This window comes from Corvus brachyrhynchos, unplaced genomic scaffold, assembly GCF_000691975.1.
Source record: "Corvus brachyrhynchos isolate BGI_N302 unplaced genomic scaffold, ASM69197v1 scaffold253, whole genome shotgun sequence".
Classification (NCBI taxonomy): Eukaryota; Metazoa; Chordata; class Aves; order Passeriformes; family Corvidae; genus Corvus; species Corvus brachyrhynchos.
The window spans coordinates 391,886-405,590 of NW_008237231.1; the positions used below are offsets into that span (position 1 = coordinate 391,886).

The 13,705-nt window shown below is 36.5% G+C and overlaps 1 protein-coding gene across 3 annotated transcripts in view; it reads left to right on the plus strand.

The window, feature by feature from the left end:
* The first annotated feature begins 666 nt into the window (after window positions 1-666).
* Window positions 667-13,705, plus strand: part of AASDHPPT (aminoadipate-semialdehyde dehydrogenase-phosphopantetheinyl transferase) — a 29,927-nt gene continuing 16,888 nt past the window's right edge. The window contains exons 1-4 of one of the 3 annotated variants that reach the window (XM_017729512.1): window positions 828-914; window positions 3,495-3,650; window positions 6,025-6,118; window positions 6,811-6,874. In XM_017729512.1, the coding sequence (XP_017585001.1) occupies window positions 6,850-6,874 (25 nt within the window). In that variant the 5' untranslated portion in view covers window positions 828-914; window positions 3,495-3,650; window positions 6,025-6,118; window positions 6,811-6,849. Of the gene's footprint in view, window positions 915-3,494; window positions 3,651-6,024; window positions 6,119-6,810; window positions 6,875-13,705 lie in introns of all 3 variants that reach the window. The other 2 variants (XM_017729513.1, XM_017729511.1) reach the window with 2 other exon arrangements.

Genomic DNA, 13,705 nt, shown 5'->3' on the forward strand with positions numbered 1-13,705 from the left:
TATATATAAAAGTAGGAAGCTCTGCCTCACGGAGGAGCAAAGAGCGGTGTTTGCAGCCTCCCGTCAGTAGTAACTCTGAAAGAGTTCACATCTTCTAAATCGTGATACCAAATTTCGTCAGGAGACAAAATCAGCATACCCTGGCAGACTATACATAAGACATCAGTGTAATGTGTAGGAGAATAAAGCTGTTTTATATGATTCAGGTTTTAAATCTCGCCTAATAACGTAGTAATTTAATACACACGTGTTAATTAGTCTGGAAGGAGTTACTTATCACTTCTAGCTGTTGAGTATTTCATTGTGCACCTAAGCAGTGAATGAATGTACTGAAAGGAAGGCTGTCAAGATAATTTTACTGTCCGGGGTGGTGTGAAAAGTATTTATTTGTGCCATAAAGTATCATAAATAAAGTAGAGAAAGGAACTACTGTGATTTTTCTAGGCTGGAACTGCTTTTCATCTTGTGTTGACTGTGTTAATAGTGATAATGTATTTGATATTCTGGTGAACTCTTTTGCTTAAACTGACTTGACTCAGCTTTTATAAAAGGGAGAAATTTACATTATTTGGCTAAAATACACAACTTGATATCAACGGTAATAAACCCACATTTTTTAGGCAGGTGGTTTTCTAGCAACCGCATAGCACAACAGTTCTGTATGAATCACTTCCATTTTATTTCATAGGTTGGTCGCCTGCTGATGCGGAAATTAATTGCAGAAGAGCTGTGCATACCTTGGAATGAAGTACAGTTGCAAAGGACATCAAAAGGAAAACCTTTCCTGGCCAATAACTTACTCAGTATCAATTCAAATTACAACTTCAATATCTCTCATCAAGGTGATTATGCAGTCCTTGCAGCTGAGCCTGAGCTTCAAGTTGGCATTGATATTATGAAGACTAATTTACCAGGTAATGCATCACGGTGACCAAAGCAGATTCTGCAGTGGTTGAGTACTGAACTTTTTCACATTTCCCAAAGAACCAATCTGTGTCCTAGAAATTTAGTGTAATTAGAAGAGAGTGTATGAATGTATTATGTATTTGGGATTTCTAATTGTTAAATGCACTCCTCATTTATTTTGGGGTGCCTCGTAGGACAGATACAGATATATTTCCCATTTAGAGAAGCAGAACCCTGGGAAAATAAGGTCATGAATCCTGGTATGATATGGGCAGTACCAGCATCTGCAGGTTCTTTAATTATGGATTTGGTGTCTGTGAGGTAGAAGCAGGGACATCTTTCGAGCTAGGGACAATGGGATCCATCCCCATGAGAACTTCATAGACTGTGTTACTCACTTGTCCCATAAGTATGGACATTTTATGTGTCAGCCAGCTGGCAACATGGATTCTCTGTGAATGTGCAGTAATGCTTAGTGAGAGGGGATCTTGAGGGAACATGTGAGGTGCTCCTGGGAAAAGACTAAACTTACAAAATTTAGTTATTGGCCTATTTATATGTATGAAGCGACTGTATAGATTAGTGAACTTCAGGACCAAAATTAGGATTGTAGCAAAGTGTACTTTTAAGTAGTTTTATGGAGATTGTTTAGTTTGCAAATGTTCATCAGTGCATGACTGGGTTAAAGGAGAAACATACTGGGATTTATGATTCACTGGAATTCTAGTTTTCTAGAATCTTCCTTAAGCATTTAACCAGATATGACATTAGTAGTTGTGTTCTTAGAGAATCTTTCTTCACAATTTTTGGAGTTTCCCAGCATTTTATGCTGTGAAATACGTTGTGTTGTAAGGTAGAGATTCAGATAAACCCCAACTGGAAAACTTTCTGTCTGATCACTTTACACCTTTTTAATGATAACTACAAGTGTACATTTTTGGATTGTCATGTTTAGCTAGGATGCACAGAAACTTTGCAGCAATCTGAAGTTCTTTCCTGTGACTCCCATCTGCTGTTGACCCTCATTCTGAAGATGGTAGTCAGCATATGAGGCCACAGGGTAGCCTTTGGAGGATCCCCCACCAGAGCTGTTACATGTTTTGTAACTGGAATTGTGTCCAGTGGGTAAGGCTGCTTTGGTACAGGGGCACATCTGACAGGACTACAGTAACACAGGGCCCAAATAACCAGATTAAGCTTGAAGCTGGTGCTTTTATCATAGCCCTCTCAGGCAAAGCAAGCAAGACTGTGTCCTCACATTGTTTTGCACACCCTCAGCCTGTTTGCTGGGGGAGCAGAGTTACAGAGCAGGCCTTGATGCTGTGCAAACACTGCTGTTATTGGTGTGGTATCAGCACTGGGTAAGGCATAGACCTGAAACACAGCGCTCTACAGCCGTGAAGAAGGGTAACACCTGGACGCAGTGCCCTTGGAAACACTCTGGTTGGGCTGCCACTGGCCTTACCACAAGACTGGGTGGTTTTAATTCCTCATTCCAAAAAACTTGCTAGCTTCAGTGTGTAAATAGTGAAAATCAAAATATTCAAGCATTTGTATCTGAAGCTTTTCTTGGGAAGTGCAAAATTCAAATGTATACAGAAAAATCGAAAAATTTGTATGTGGAAGTAGGGATATCTTACATCCTCTGCTGGTATTTTATGCAGCTGTAAATGTAGCTGACATTTTAAAGGTATGTTGTCAATGCCCAACTGACCAGTTTTATGAAACTTGTTAAACTTTATTTCTAAAGTCTGAAGACTAAGTAATACTTTGAGGTCTGAGACAGACAGGCTTCAGTGTTTTTACCCAGAGAGAGAAAAATGGTGGTTATTCTGGAGATGCTGGTGATTCCAAAAACTGAATGGTAAAAGATAGCTCATATGTCTTCCTTTTTGTAATTACAATTTGTATTTTTGAAAAAGAAATAAGATACTAATGAAAATATGATAATTGTATGTGGGAAAGAGAGCCAGCAAATAAGTGGTAGTAAGGATAGAACTTTAGTTCATATTACAGAGACTATAATTGAAAGCTGGCCATCTTTTCACCTAAAATTTTTCTGAGGAAGATTTTTGTCTTAGTAGAATCACCTGAAATTTTTTTTTGTTGCTGGGTTATGAATAGGTGACACTGACTTTACCAGTAATATTTTCTCTGGTAGTTCCACTGAGTGGTGCTCGTGTTCTGCAGTTGCTAAGTACGTTATATTTCTGAAGGTAGATCCACTATAAATCTCTTTCCTTGGAGCAGCTACAAGGACAAAGAGTTCCCTATGAACAAAGTACATTTCAGGAGGTTTGTTTGTTTTCTTCAAAAGCTTTTTTAAATACAAAGTACTTCATCTTGTGATGTTATCCAACAGCATCTTGATTGAGGTCTCCAGTATTGTAGATCTTACATTCCTTTATTGTTCAACCTGCGAGCATGCAAAATCTGCAGTGCAGATATACAAGAGTATCATGCAGCTGAAAGTTTGAGAAGTCTGCTGTTTTGTGCTATTATGTAACAAGGAGTCCTAGTGTACCTAAACGTTTTATGTCAATTCTTAATCCGTGCTATGTGTTTTTGTTTTACTTATTGTTCCTAAGAAGCCACCTCTTTCCATATTACTTGTGCTTCATTAGTAAAATCTGAGAAAAGAAACTACTACAAGACATAGCCTTCTTCTTCAGAGGTGAAGGCAGGCCACAGTAACTGCTGTTCTTAGCGCTGCCAACAGCAACAGTTCTGCAAAAGTTCCACAGGTATGCAACAGTTTATCACCTTTTTTCCTCTATTCAGGTATTAAAGTAAATACTATTGTGATAGTGGAAAAGGAAAATACCCTCTTCAGGCTTTGTGTGATGCTGCCTTTTGGTTATCTGGCAAGTAATTGTAGATTTAAGTCAGTCTTTCAGTTTAATTGTTTTTGAAGTATTACTGAGATCAGTGATTATTTTCTTTCCTTAGATCAGTTTAAGATGAACTCTTGAGTCATTTGGAAAAATCCACACTATTCTGTCAATTTGTTAGTAGAAGTGTCTGTGGACATTATTTGGCCAGAGAGGTAATGCATATGAAATTATTTTAAGCCTTTCACAAAAGAAATGAGGATTCTCACAGTAATATTAATTCCTGTGGAAAAAACTGAGCTTTTATTTTATTTTTAATTTATGAACAAGAAATTCTGCAACAAGTGTCAATTTGATTTAAGTGGTGTGTGGGATGTTGATTGACCAGTTACTTAAACAGTGTAAAGTAGAATATTTTCAGAGACTTAGGAAATAATTATGGCTTAATAAAGATTGCTCTGAGCATTTGAAAAAAGTTTAGCTCTTAGGCTCAAGAGCTTTCCTGCTGTGCAAGTGAATTTCTTTTCACGAATGCAATTTCTTAGCTTAGATGGATTTGCAAAGGTAAGTAAATTAACAGTTCATTCCATATCTTTGCAAATCAGCCTGCAATCTTTCTTACCTATCACATTATATTTACTTTGATCTGGACATCTCTAATCTCAGTTTTATTCCAGAATTAAATATTTGACATGCAGTAAAATTAGATTTTCTCATTAATATTTTGGTTTTATGCTAGGCTTGCTTGTTAAAAGACACAAAAGGGTAAATTTTCTGCCTGTGAATTTTACAGAAAAATTAATTTGATCTAAAAATACTCCATTAAATGCTTTTTTAAGAAAGTGGGCTATTATGTGCAAACACTTGATTATTTGAAACTGGTTTTCTCAGAGGTAAAGAAATATAAAGAGAACTTGACTAATTTTTCTCTTTTTATTCTCATTATTACATTAATGAGGTGAGGTAATGCAAGAGATGAGACCAGATAGATCTTCAAATCGGAGACAGGTCACACATGAATCAGAGTATCTAAGTTCCAAAAGAAGCTAATTACCATATGTCAGTCTAGCTAATGCAAGAAAGCTCTCTCTCTCTCCAAACAGTTTTAAACTGCTGTTTATTTTGGTGTATCCATAAGCCTAATTGAGTTAGGCACACCTACATCATGGTTAAGATATTTGACATGTTTTTTAGCTAGCAGCCATGTTCAGTTTTTTGCACTTTTAATGCTTTTTTAGTTGCTAGTTTTTCATCTTTTCAACAAGAATTTCCTAACCTAGAAAGAAATTCCAAAGCAGATTGTTCTTTGTGCTTTTGTCCTTAAGGTGACTTAACTTTACCTTAAACAAAATTTGAACTGTTTTTGTTTTTATTGTTATATTTCAGTAAATCTCATAGCAGCAATCAGCATTCAGTCTTTTACTGCTAGAGATAATCACCAAATTGCTAGCTAATGTTACAGCTTTAGGTGTGTAGATGCAGTGCTTGAAATGAAGAAATTAACAAAGGGTTTGATTTAAATGTTACTTCTAATAGATCAAAGGAGTCATAATTTATAAATGTGTATGTAAGCGCATAATTTTTAGATGTGAGGGATGTTAAAACAGCTGATATCCTTGTTGAACTAAAGAATCGGAGTGATTCTGTGCACTTACACTGGGTAAACAGGGAGGCATTTCTTTGTTCTTGTTCTATTTGCAACTGGGAAGAAACAGCCATCTTAAACGTATTCTTAAAGAATATATATTATATAGCAGTTTCACTGTTGTGCTTTATTCACATTCCTAACACAGTTTTAACCTGGAATTAGATGATTCTGTATTTGATGAAGCACCAATGCTTTGAAAACTGTGAAAGAAAGTTGATATTGTGATTAAATCTCCTCTTTACAGGAAAATCTCTTTATTTTCCAGAGAAACACCTTTAATCCTTTATGACTATTTCTTTAATAGAAAAATGTAAAACCATTTGGATTAAAGTATAAACTGATAGCAAAATGCAGAACTATAAGCTGTGGAGAGTAGATATGTTTAAAATGAGGGATAAACTAGCAATAAAGAAAAGAAGAATCCTTAACTAGGAGCCTTTCGTAAGAATCAGAGGTGGAACAAAGAGTAACTATAAGAATGCTTGTCAGATTGTTTTGGTTTTGTGAGGTTTTTTTTCCATTCCACACACTGAATTTACAGTAGTCACAATTTGTTACTTAATTGGTGTTTTGGGAAATTAAGTTATACATTCACAATGAGCAGCTAAATAGAACTGATTTTTTTTCTTTTTTTAACAGATCTAAAAGTGTTTCTCAGCCTGCACTAATGACGGTTAGCTTTGGCTTTCCAGATTAAGAAAGTGTAGCAGAAAAATGTGATCCAAGGACTAAGGTTAAGTAATTACTATGTAGATCTTAAAGAATTGCCTTTTGAGGACTTTCTTGCTAACATTGCCCATTCCCAATAGCTTCAGCTCTACAGATACATATATTTGTTGCAAGAGCTGGAACATAGAAGCTGACTTTATTTTGTGTTGTCAGAAGGTTATTTGGATATTGACTGTGCAGGTATTACAGTTCAGAGCTCTCACTGGTTTCAAGGTTTTGAGACAGTCTTTTAGAGACAGACTTGCAGATTTTTTTAGACTAACTAATGAAATGGTAGAAACTTATCTTAAATATTTCACAACTCTCCTCAGTGAATGTAAAAAAAAGTAGCCTCAGCTGCATTTCCCTGATGTATTTCCTTTCTATGAGAAATTCTGATTTTCAACATAGCAAATATTTTTATATTTCCTCAATAAAGATGACAGGTTGTTCTTGTTATGTCAGGTGTTCAGGATAGTTTGGAATCGGGAGACATTTGCTGCTTCCATAGGTAGCTGTTTTCTTGCCATTTATTCGGTTGGTGCTGGGAATTCTAAGCATTCATAGCTATTACATGCTGTATTGCATTTTGATGGAAAATCCAATTTTGTGGTGTATTAAAAAAATCATTACTTGTCCTGTATAGTTTTCCTGTTTGTTCATCAGACTTGTTGGGTTCTGTATTAAACATGTGTATCTTCCTTTTTTCTTTCCTAGTAAAAACCAGCTTAATAAAAGCAAAGCAAACTCTTGGAGATGGTATCTACAAGAGTAGATACAGGTGAATAGACCATTGAAGCTCATTAGTTTTTCATCTGCGGGCCTCTGCTTTTCCATCTGCTTTTGCCATGTTGCAGCACATTTATCTTCCTCTTGCATCTTTCCTTGTATATTTTGGCTGGATAGAAGACAGGTCCTGCAGTGGCAGAAGTTGATCTGTGTGATGTTAGGGGGAAGGATGTGGAGGTACAACATGCCAGTGACTAGCTGACTGCTGTCTCTTCCCTGTGCGAAGATCAAACAAAGCAAAACATGCTGGGTTTTAGCCGTCAAGTGAGACAAACAGTATTTCAGCTGGTGGCAAGCCAAAGAAATGGCTTTCTAATGTTTTGCGGTTTTTTTATTTTTGTTCATTTGTTTTTAAAGAATGTCCATATGTAGGAGAGATTGATTCCCAAATTTAAAACACTAATACTACTGTCATTATGTGGGGTTTTTTGGACTTCATTATGAAGGGGGCAAAGAGGGAAGGATGGTGTACAGACAGAGGTGGGAAAGTTTTAAGTGTGAAAATAAGGGATTTTTCCTGCATTTGGCTGTGCAAGTCATGTTCTGGGACAGGCTTCTGTGCAGTGTCCTGACTTCTGCCATTACAAAGCAGCTCTGTTGTTCATTGCATTCATTACTGCAGTAGGATATTGTAAGGTTGAAGGACATACTCCCAGAGCGTGTGTCTCAATACTGAGGACCATTTCCATACCAAATTTAGAGGAGAGATCTTTCATCAAACTCTTTCAGGGGAACCAGCTCAATTTGAATCAGCTTGTGCTTTCTAAAGTCACAGAACTTCCCAGGCAAAAACTGCATTAGTCAGATCAAGGAGGTGTTAGAAAGTGTGAATCATGTAGTGAAATTCGTGTGGAAGATGAAGATGACTTAGGTACTGAGAATTGGCTTGGCTCCTCACTCCCTTTATCCAATATAGCATTTCATATACCAGATACCAACTGGATTCCAATGCCCCCCCCCAGGTTCTGCAGTGCTACGAGCTTCTTAAAGATGGGCCTACTTTCCCTATAATTACACTGTCACTAAACACCTAACTTTTCCTGCTTGATAAACTGTGAAAGGAAGCTCTGATGCTGTGATTAAATCTCTTTTTTTTTGCTTGTGTATTTTCTTGGACTAATAAGTGGGGGGTTTTGCTGGTTTGTTTTCTTGGACTATAGTTATAGGTTTTCTTTTAAATGTTAATTTTAAAGCAAAGGATTAATTGCCAAAGATTTCAGTCACTATAATATCTCTGAATGTAGAGAAAGACCTTCTAGTATATTACTTCATAAAATGTAATAAAACTTTTCAGAGATCTGCTGGCTTGGTAGTATTATATAGTGTAAGGCTATACATGGTCAGACACCGTCTGGACTTTTTTTTTTTTTTTTACATCTGTAGTTGTGTCCTCATGAGTTGCTTTGCAAAGGAAAGTATGTTTTTATGTTTATTTAGATTTTGGGGTTTGTGTTTTAGTGTTTTATGCAGCATAACTTCCTAAGTGTTGAAAGGGGGTTCCTGCTGTTCTGGCAATGGAATGATTGCTGTACTGTTTGATATATGTTCTGTAATGAAAAACTGATAAAAATGCCATTTTTTTAGGGTAATTTTTGGTTTTGCTGAAATACTGTCGCTGCCTAGAGCTCTGCTAGCTGTGGTCATACAACTTCTTGGAAAGAGCTTAAGCAAGTAAAAGGTGTAAGAGTAGACAAACACAAGTTAAGAAAGGGTTTCTTGTTTTATTACTGCTCACTTTCTTATTTGCTATCACTCTTTTCATTGTAAGTACATTTTGCTCAAAGAATTTGAGGTTCCTGAGTCATCTTAGTGCTTAAGACCCTGTGTATTTTAAATGCTCTTATTTTCTCCACTCAGAAGCAAGCTAAAACTGTGAGCTTGCACTCAGGTGTGTTTGCCTGCAAGCTCTTCAAAGCAAGTATATATTCTATTTGAATGTTTGGCCTGTAAAAGAACATGTAAAAATATTCTGGAGTCTGAACAGAATTTGAGAGGATCTGGCATTTTTTTAAAATCTTCAGAATAAATGACAAAAAGCATGAATCTGTTGCAGACACTGTGCTACTTGCCTTTAAAAATCGATCAGATAGGAGGTATCCAGTTGGCAGCTTTTAATTTTATTTCAGGTTTTTTTAACCAAGCCATAGCTGTGTCAAAACTGCTGTTTTTCCAGTCAAGTTTTAGAGGTAGAGCTTTCTAAGCCATTATCAATCTTTACTTCCTTTTGTTTTACTATCAAGGCAGCTTGCTTAAATGTTCATCACTGCTGTTAGACCCAACCATGCTAATGCAATTGAAACCTTAGCAGTTTCTCTAAAATTACAAAGGCTTAGTGATGCTAACTGGAGAGAAAATATCACACATTATCAAATTATTTCAGTCTCTTTATGACTTTTCCATTTTTACAATCTGGAAAATGTTGAGTAACTCATAGGAGGCAACATCAAATGTTCAGGCATTTTAGAGTTGGTGCTTCTCTGAGGTATGCCAAGGTAAAACACATCAGTGTAACATTATGAGAATAGATGTTTAACATACATACAATTGGGAGAATTGCAGGTTACTGACAGGAAGTGTAGAGGTCAGAGAATGTAAATTCTATTTCCAATTCACACTAAAGCTGTGTGAGCCAGTAGACTGAAAAAACATACATTGTTAATGTTCTATCTGGTTCTTGTAAGTTAGTCATTTATCTCACTAATTATTTGCCTTGTGTTGTTTTTAAACATCTGTAAAAGGGGTAGTTGGTATTAATAAACAATTGGGGCTTGGGCATCTGTTGCAGAAGAAATGTTTTCTCTGTTTCAGTTTGCCTTGGTTTCCTTTAGGGACAGTAAAAGGTCATCAAATATGGCTTGTCCTACACCAAAAGGATTGTCAACCCAAGAGTCCAGGACTTGAAACAGATGAACAACTGAAGCATGAACAGATCTGTCTGCCTAATAATGTGAAGCACAAGATAGCTGTTCACTTTCTGGGGTTTGTTTTGTATTTTTGTTTTGAGTGTTGATTTGGGTTTGGTTTTGTTTGTTTATTGTGTTTTTTCAGGAGATTAGTTGCTCAGTGAGCTGGCAGTAGTAGCTTTATAAGCTAGCTAGTTTCTATCTGACCAAAACAAGTTGAAGTGTAAACCAATAAAACTTGAAGTGAAGATGGTCGGTCATCTACTCTTCTCACTATTTTTGAGAGGCCATGTCATGGTTTTAATAATTTTGGGTACAAGTTTGTACCCTGCCTTTGTGAACTGTACACTGTATTACCAAAGCTGGCTTACGATTAACCTGATGTTTGTAAAAATGTAAAAAAACCGTATGAAGATTTCTGTATTAGCCTTATAGATAGTAATTTTCACTATTAATAGCATCCTAATTTACATGGATCTTAATTCTGATTGCCTTTTATCTTCCTACAAATGCAGCTTGTTTGGATTCTTTAGCAGGTAGAAAAATGGGGGGAAATTACCCTGTATTTATGTACTATTTCTACAGTGCATTTGCAAACAGGACTAGAGAATATAGTCTGTTTTCTTATCCTTTGCTCCTGCCTCTTTTTAAAATCCATCTTTTATGTCTGGTCTGTGGCATTACTTTTCTACAGGGAAAATGCAAAGCAGTTTTTTGGCTAGTCTTTAAGAAAAATTAACATAAATCCAGTTGTTATTGCAGTGGAAAACATGGCATTATGTATTAATGTAAATAGCTCATGAAAAAATCCAAAATGCACGCACATCTGCACACATATGAACACACATGCTTGCCTGTATGTAGCATGTTTACTTTCCAAGGTTAATATTGGACTTTTTTTTTTTCCCAGTATCATTCACTATTCCCTCTTCTCACTCTTCCTGAAATTTCTAGGGTATTGTGTGCTTTTAATTTAATGAAGAAACTTAACTTTTGGGTTAATTTTTTTTTTTTTTTTAATTAATAGAAAGCAATTCTTGAAACATTACTCGGCTTATATTCTTAAGGATCTAATGTGCTTCAAAGTTTATTAACTGGGAATGTATTTTAAAATCAGAGAAGGCAATATAATTAATGCTCAGCATTAAAAAGAGTTAGTTTGCTTTTTTGAAGAGTTCTATTTCCTGGCATAGGCAAGTAAGAAGTACTTAATTAAGAAGTAAGTTTGTTTCTGAAACAAATTGACAAGTGGGAGCTACTTTAGAAATGCAAATTTAAAATCAAATAATTAATTGCTATATGGGACTTGTTCCTGTTCTTCCAAAGAAAGTTTTTCATAAATTGTGACAAGTATGTTTGAGGCGTTTTAAATTTTTTTTAATCAAAATAAAAGCAAAACAATGTAGCATTTAAACAGAAACTTTCTGCTACTTCTAGTTTTGCCCCCATCATATCTTCTATGTCATGAGAGACAGGGAAAGTTGAAGGGGGTTTAGTGAAGAGCCACCAAGGTGATTAGAGGGTTGGGGAACTTGACTTACATAGAAGTGCTGACAGAGCTGGATTTTGTGAACCTGAAGAGGCGAAAGTTCTGAGGAGAGGAATCTAGTCACAGCCTCCCTGAAATGTAGCTGTAGAGAGGATGTATATAGTTGTCTTCATGAGCATGCACAGAAACAGGGCAAAAGGCAGCAGGCTCAGGGTGCTTCAGGGGGAATTCTGTCTCTGTAGAATTAGTCTTCACCACCATGAGAACAGTAGAATACTGGACTAGGTTCTCCAGAGAAGGAGTGAAATAATCTTCTTGACAGGGCCCTTGGTAACCCAACATAAGGCTCTGTTTTTCAACAGAAGGTTGCACCAGCTGGTCTCCAAAGGTCTTTTTCAACCTACATTTTCCCCATGGTTCTGTGAATCTGTCTTTCTCGGATAACTGAAGCAAATACGGGGAAATGGACTAGGCAGGGTGTGGTACTGTAAGTAATTTATGGAGAATAGTAGTCCTGAGTCCTCGGATCCATTCCTCAGAGCAAAGCAACTTACTGCATTAAGGAAACAGGGAGGAAGTGCACTTAAGGACAAAGTGCTGCCTGAGCTTTTCAGAGGGGGAATATGACAGACAGTGGGAGTGGAGGGGAAAGTACTGCTTGAATTTGAGCATGAGTGTTGAGAAGGGTAGCTGAATGGTTGAAGAAACCTAGGACAAGAAAAGGGTTGAACAATGAGGGGAAAAGCAGTAGCATATGGGATTGATAGGCACTTGGTGTACTAAATGGTTTAAGTATCGAGTGTATTCACCACATGTGGTTAAGTTGGGATGGCAGGACTGACAGTGCAGGAGCCTTTATATGCCTCTATGTGCTGAAGGTAGCATAGTGTGAATAGTCTTGGGTGGTTTTTTCTGGTTGTCCTGGGCTACTGAAAGGAGGAGAACTCTCTGGAAGTAATGGAGGAGAAAGGGTACATACACCAAGATATTCTAAAATGTTTTGAATCACAAGAACAGACTGGAGCCTCTATACTGTCATATTAAATATTCAAGAAAAGAGAGAAAGGGGGGGAAAAGAAAAGTGGATTTGTTTAGAGCAGGTATTAATGTAGTTATTTTATTGTAAAATGGGCTATATAAACACAGAGGGGAAAGAAAATACCTTTCTCCAAGTTCAATTTTTCATTGTTACTTTTCATTGTTATTTTTCATTGTTTCAGGGAACTTGCATTGTGTAAGTAGATGGATATGGCATTTGCCTCAATAATTCATCAAAGCATACTTAACATTGTGGTTGCTTTTTTCTTTTACTGTTATTTTCTCCAGAGGGAAGTTAGTCCTGTCTTTAGATTGTTCTGGATCATTCTATTATCTTAGTCCTGCAACTGTCTACAAAATTTCTGTCTAAAGATGTTCTCTTCACTTTAAAAATGCAATTGAGGGCATCTCTGAAATGTCACTGCCATGTCTTGTGGGATGTGTATGTCAGATAACACTTTGTAGTACAGTTTGGAAATTGTGAGAAAACCTGAATGTGTGCTTTAGTGTAACATTAGTTTGTTCAGATCAGTTATTACTGCTGCTAATACCTGTTTTTATTTAGTGCTTAGATATCTGTAGACAATAATCACTTTACAGAGAAGGCTTAATGGCTTTACCCTTGTTTAAAATGGGGAACATGAGCATAGAGAAGTAAAGTTCCTTGCCCAGTCAACTCAAAGAATTACTGGCACAGCTACAGTTAGAATCTGCATCTTAAGCAATTATTTAGTGAATGGGTTCTTCAAAGTAGTGTGGTATTGGGAGGAGGAAAATGTTTTGGTTTAAATATGAGTAATGTTTTATTTTTAGTGAGAACACTGAATAACCTATCAAAGAAATTGTCTCAATATGTTCTATCCAGATTTTTACTATCCCTAGTAAAGAAAATAAGTTGTTTTCTGCCATTGTCTCTTTAGCCACCTGTAGGCCCAATTGGACTTGGATGCTTGCATGGGATGCTGATTAATATAGGCTAAGGGAAACCAAGCTTGTTACAAGGTGCATAGATTTCAGTGTACTGTAGAAGTGCCATTGATCAATATAACCACACACTCTGTAGGGTTGTCAACAAGGTAAATGCAGACTAGTGGGGAAAAGTGGTGTAGCCACTGAAGAGCTGCTGAAGTGCCACACAGCTGTGCTTATTTTTAGAGGAAGCTTAAATGTAATCTAAGGAATTTAAGGTTTGGTAGTTTGAGGCTGGGTTTTTGGGGTTTTTTTTTCCCCCTTGGTATATTTCTTACAGTTATTATGGACACCTCTCTACTTCCATTTTTCTTCCAGAGTAAATCCAATCGAAAGAGCTTAATATGTGTGTGATAAATTTGGAAGACTATGCTTCTACAAGTGCTTAAAAAAAGTGTTTCTTTTGTATCCCAGAATCCAAGGG